This window comes from Micropterus dolomieu, linkage group LG20 (genome assembly GCF_021292245.1).
Source record: "Micropterus dolomieu isolate WLL.071019.BEF.003 ecotype Adirondacks linkage group LG20, ASM2129224v1, whole genome shotgun sequence".
Classification (NCBI taxonomy): Eukaryota; Metazoa; Chordata; class Actinopteri; order Centrarchiformes; family Centrarchidae; genus Micropterus; species Micropterus dolomieu.
The window spans coordinates 33,393,812-33,400,070 of NC_060169.1; the positions used below are offsets into that span (position 1 = coordinate 33,393,812).

A 6,259-nucleotide genomic window follows, 5' to 3' on the forward strand; every position below is an offset into this window, starting at 1 on the left:
TAGCCTAACAAAATAAACAGTATCAAAGTATTAAACCTATATGTGGAGCTCCTTACCAACAGAACTCACCATAGATCATAACTAGGATCATTTAAAAAAAATGCTTTTTAAAGAGCTCAGTCATGTTGCCACGAATGATCTAGTGCTCCTCATTGAGTTTTATGGTAATTTTATTGTGTTTTGTGCTTTTATCCAACTACGTACATTCTTCTGAAGATGATGATATAGTACACAGTCTTGTGAAAACATGGGCAACTATTAGTAAGAAGTGAATGCAAAGTTTCTACACAATAATCAAATACGTCAACTGGACCCACAGTACGCCCAGGAGGGTCATCACAAGTACATTCTTTTGTAAGCCTGACTGTTTCTGACACTGAAAGCTATAGTGGACTTCGGCACATGATAACAAATAATGTACACTACCATACCGATAATTCGTCTCAGTGGAAATCAACAAATATCTTGAAATGACAAATTTAGCAACAATTTTTTTCCACCAATGCTCCAATTAGCACCAACAGTGATAACTGTGCAAAGGAACAGCTTTGAAATGGTATGAAACAAAGATAATGGCTTAAAATGTTCTATGAAAAGAAAATTCCATCCAAGTGCCCGCTGTTAGTTACTCCATGTTGTGTGCCTTTCAGCATGCTTCAGAGAACGTGAATTGTTTGCACCTAGCTTGTACTTTTTACGGATGTGTGGAAAAATTGCCCACAGCTCCTTAATAAAAACTTAAAAATACCTTATGGCTGCATTGCATTCTGGTCTATGGAGGACACTATGGGCCACAAACTGTTTTTTTAGATAGGATTTTTTTTTTTCTTCACACTGTGTAGACACAAACAGCAGGTTTATCCAACGGTAGTACTGTATGTAACTACCCAAAAACTGATTATAGTTACACAATCATGACATAAATGCAATAATCCCCAAGATGATGGACTAAAACCTCTGGTCATTCACAGACACCAACTGTTTTTGATCCCTCTTTTTGCCCTGAACACCAAACCTTCTGAGCAAACTAGTCTAAACTCCCAAGACTTAATGTATCCCAGTTTGACAGCATTGCTATTGAGCCTGGCTGTTACTTATGCAACTAAGCATTTTCCCTTAATACAGCAAGCCTCATCTAAAGCCCACTGAAGAGTGAATTCCAGAAGTAAACAAAGCCTGCTGAGTCTGTCTCTGTGTCTCTGCATCCCTCTCCAAATCCTTCTTCAAAGCCCTCTACATTTGTGCCAATTTAGAGATGTTTTCTTTTTTTCCTGTCAGTCTTGGGAAGTGATCTCTTTGCATCTTCACATGATTCAACTGATGCATCTGAAAAGAGAGGATAAATCAGTTCTTCAGGCCCCATCTACACTACTCAGTTTTAGTTTTAAAACATATACTATCTCCGTCCACACCAGCATTTACCTGCATTTCATCTCCGTCTATATTAAAACGACTGAAAACGCACATCTAGTGCCGTTCAGGTACACTGAGCAGGCGTGTGCCGGTGTAAACATGAAGCACATGGTCTGTTCCGTAGTCACAGAAGATTAGGTAAAAGAATAAAGTACTACAAACGAAGAACCACACCAGATTTTTTTTGCATGGACCAATAACGAGCTGGGACTGCTACTGCAACAAGGGAGTACAAAGAGACTGTGGCGGCGGAGAACAGTCTAGAAGTTGTCACAAAGTAAATATGGACAGTACAAGTGTAGGCTATTAGTATTATTTGCACGGTACAAAATATTTAAATAAAAATACCACACCTAAGAACTCTGTTAGTAGCATCGTGTTTCTGCTTTGCATGACAGATATCTAAAGTCCTCCGTTTTTGCCCGTCCGCACTAAAACGCCACCCGGAGTTTTAAAGCAAAAAACGGAGTCGGTAGCGTTTTGCCGGGAAGTGCAAATGTAGCAAAAGGTCTCCATTTTAAAACGAAAACGCAGTAGTGTGGATGGAGCCTCAGCTAACCACTGGTTGAAGTTTGGGTAGCAACAGCACATACTAATTTGCAATAATAATGATAAAAAGTAATGATATATCAATAAACATTACTAACTCATATATATATATATATATATATATATATATATATAATATACAGAGGATGAAGCCTACTGACTTTGGTGATCCCCTGAATTTTCCTCAAGTGCCATCAACAGGTGAAGGGTTTGACTTATCCTATGAAATATCTAAGATGGACATCCAGGGTTTCCGGATGTATTCTGATGTTTTAGGTGAGCGCGCCTCTCCCACTTGCGCCACCATGAGGTGGACATTTGGGATTTTGAGTGAAATGTCTCAACAACGGTTTCCATCACCATTTCCGTCATCATCACTTTTCTCCTTTTTCCTTTCATTTGGCAAATTTTGTCCATTACAGCCATCATCTGATAGTGAGAGGTGAGAGACAGACTGACTCGATACTAAGATTTTCTCAGCAGGTTAAACCTCCACTATTCTCTATGATTATCAAAGGCGATTAAACTGTATATTGTTTGTCCAAAAGTGGAGGTTTGTGGAGGTGTCTGCATGGCTCCAACGCCCCTTTTATACATCAGCTGGACTTCATTAGCTGTCTCTTTGTCAACTCCATTTCTATAAATAAAGCAAAAATGAAAGAAAAAGCATAATGTAATCAAACACCACACCATTACAGTTTCACAAAGGTGTCTTAAGTACTGGATTTGTTTTTTGCAGTGTACAGGGGTCTTTTTTTCTTGTCACTCAGTGAACAGAACATAATAAAAATCATAGATACAAGAGGTGTCTGGTTTTAATTGCATTGTTACAATTACAAGATTAAGAACAAACAATATTTCACATGTAGCTTCATGACATGACATGACAATCTCCGCGTGTGGTTCCATAAACATCAAATAGAAAACACAATACTCTGTTCAGGTAATATCAACTGGCTGTTATAAAATAAATTCCCAGGATTACCCTTATACCATCTAAGAATGTTTCCTATTTGTTTGGATAATATTACTAAATAAAACCTGGAACCTTCTCAAAACTTGTGTAGACGCACGTATAAACAACACTTCTGGATTTTACTCAACAAAGTTGTCCACATAACTCAGTAAACCTGGGGAGTATTGTAGAATAACAAGACCCCTTTTGTTCATTTAACTTTAACAAATAGATGACATTTGTTCAATACAGCGAAATCAGAGTGAACATGATCAGGTGAATCCAAACCTGGTTTAAACAATCAAGATAGCTTCACATGTACGACTACAAACCACAGACTTGAGATATACAGTACATATACATCAGTTAAAATCCCTGACGGGCAGACTTGTTCACAGCTACAGAGCAGCACATATGAGATACACTGTATAAAAAACTAAAATAAGCTAATAAATCCAAAATATGGGTAATGCCTAAATAGCACTGTTATTTGTTCTCCCACTGACTGTATAATCCTAAAATTAAGGGTTATAGCAATGGAACTTTCAGGAGTGATCTTATACTTTCTTTTGTAAGCCTAGTTAACATTAAACAACTATGACATTTTACCAACAACTTATTTGGCAAGATTTGCTTTTTCTACACGGTGAAAATACTGTTTAATTTCTTCAAATCATATTATTCAGTTAATGTAGAGGTGTTACATTAAAACGGGTGACCCATAAAATAAAATTACATTTTTAACTATTATTTATATAATATAACTATTATAACTCTTTTTTTTTATTTTACCTTTGAAAAGAAGGAGGCTAGCTGTTTCCTGTTGCTTCAAGCCTTAATGCCAAGCTAAGCTGATTGGCTGCTGGCTGTAGCTTTACATTTTGTGTACATGAAAGCAGGATCAACGTAACTCTAAGTAAATAAGCATAATCCCCAAAATGTGGAACTAATCTTTTAATGGGTTGCCATTATAAGGTGTCCACCATAGATTTTGTAATGTATTTGTGTTGTAATTGGGCCCAAATGCCTCCACTCGAAACCTCCACCTCTGAATAAAAGACAAACCTTTCAACTCCATGACTCCTTATACGTCCATCCTTGTTTCAGGGGTTGTTACTGTTTTGTCAAATAAGATAAAATTCCCTGCCGACAGATCAGCCATTTTCAAGGGTTTGTAACAAAAATTCAATAATTTTACCATCAAAAGTTTACTTTAAAATGGACACATGTCGATAATGTAAATTTATTTTTAAACAATTACAGGGAGCAGCATGTGCCCTCGATAGTGCAGACTCAATATTTGCCGTGAGTGCAAAATATTTAAGTGGATCAAATCGCCATGGCCCAGGCTACTACTGAATACTTCCTCTCAGTTCTTGGAGGATGTCAGTGCCACTGCTCCAGGCAATGACTTTAGCTCTTAGAGAAGTGTTATCTTCCTGACCTTCCAGCTTGGCCAGCAGTTTCTCCAGGGTGTACCCCTTCCTGGGCATCACAACATCATGCCCTCTCAGACAGTAAGTAGGGCAGAGATCATTCCCACCGTCCCCCACGTAAAATATCCGCTCATACTCCACGCCGCCATCAGACTGCTCCGACAGGTACAGCTCCAGGACTTTTTTCTTACAGAGATTGACGGGGCATCGATCGCAGTCGTGAGAGTGGTGGCACTGTACCTCCATGTACCCGAGCTGATTGAACCTAGCCGGGTTGGTGAAAACCTGATCGACAGCTGCCTGGAGTCCAGATGAGTTGAGGATCCAGTCTATGAACATGGTGTTGGAGTCAGAGATGACGATGCAGTCAATGGTGCTTTTATGCTCTGATATGAATGTCAGCAAGTCTGTCATTCCAGCTGTGAAGGGGATGGTCTCCATCACGCTGCGAACCGTGTCGGGGCTGACCTCCTGGTCTCCTGCATGGACACACAAAAAAGTCAGAGGACTGAAGAATGGAGGTAGCAATAAAATGTCAGAGTACAATATTATGAGCAGCTTTATGGACGTATGAATGAATGTATGAATGGCCTACAAAGTAGAATAATGAATTCTCACCTATGTAGTTCATCACTCTGCCCATGAACTCAGTCCAGTGGCCTTTTTTGTAGGAACTCTTCACAGAGTCAGGAAGAGTCTGACCTGGAAGGCATCTGTGAAGAGAGAAAACAAAGGCGGTGATGTTGCTTGTGTTTTGTGATGTCTTTTATAGTCATTAATTAAAATGTATAGTATTTACCTAATCACCCAGGTGTCACTGTTATCATCAACCACAGTGTGGTCAAAATCAAACACCATCAGCGTCTTCATTTTTCACCTGGATAAATACGTAACAGTTTCATTTAAAGAACAATATGCACCAAGACCTGGAGTAAGAAATCTATTATTATTTACCTTAAATAAATAAATAAAGCTCATTATGTAATATTTTCGTTAGATAAACATGTTTGCTCAGTCTAGTGGTGACAGGTTTTGGTTGAATTTATCAGCTGTTCAGTCTGTTACGCCCAACTTATCTTTCAGCAGCATAAACAGTGAGTGATGCCAATAAAGTAACGTTATACCACCAGAGTCATTTTGAAAAACATTTGTTTCTTGACATTGAGTCTCACACAACTTTACATTCACAAATATTATTGGTAAATAGGTACCACTACAAAGACATAAGACAGGTTACTTTCACATTCACCTAGTCAATTACACTATGTTCCCTTTGCTCTCCTCTGCACGCCGATTGCACCACAGCGCCTCAATTAATCCTGCGGTGTTTTAAGTTATTTTCTACTAATTATAAAAGTTCAGTTTAAACTCGCTATGTTTTAAGTGACTAATTATTGATAAGAAGTCCGGTGTAATCGTCTCTCTCGCCTTATACAAGTAAACGGCCTAGCAACCGGGCTAATCGATCCTTCCATTAAAATTCTGCTCTGACGGTTCAGATCAGGCTCATGGGAGACAACAAGGATTACGGTGTCCTCTACACTACACCACGCCCCAGGTTAGGAGACATAAAACACATGATCGTAGGTAAAACGGAGATCAACGGCAAACTAACCTCAGCCTTCCTGACATCTGTCAGCCGGTCTGTCTGTCTTCTTGTTGTGTTACAAAATGTGCAGCAATTCTGGACTCATTACCGCCACCTTCTGGTGACTTACCGCCAGTTGGAGTCTTTTATAATAACTACTATTTAACTATATTATAATAATTGTTATTATTATAGCAAAAGTCGTTCCCATACTGCCACATACAAACACAGGCTTAATACTTATACATTATACTACCTTGTATATATATATATATATATATATATATATATATATATATATATATATATTTTAAAGAA

At 38.3% G+C, this 6,259-nt stretch overlaps 1 protein-coding gene across 3 annotated transcripts in view; it reads right to left on the minus strand.

Annotated features, from left to right (window-relative positions):
* Positions 1–2,759: 2,759 nt before the first annotated feature.
* Positions 2,760–6,259, minus strand: part of phospho2 (phosphatase, orphan 2) — a 4,343-nt gene continuing 843 nt past the window's right edge. The window contains exons 1-4 of one of the 3 annotated variants that reach the window (XM_046033014.1): positions 5,969–6,055; positions 5,153–5,230; positions 4,972–5,066; positions 2,760–4,832 (exon numbers count right to left, since the gene is read on the minus strand). In XM_046033014.1, the coding sequence (XP_045888970.1) occupies positions 4,270–4,832; positions 4,972–5,066; positions 5,153–5,223 (729 nt within the window). In that variant the 5' untranslated portion in view covers positions 5,224–5,230; positions 5,969–6,055 and the 3' untranslated portion in view covers positions 2,760–4,269. Of the gene's footprint in view, positions 4,833–4,971; positions 5,067–5,152; positions 5,231–5,602; positions 5,856–5,968; positions 6,056–6,259 lie in introns of those variants that run through there. The other 2 variants (XM_046033016.1, XM_046033015.1) reach the window with 2 other exon arrangements.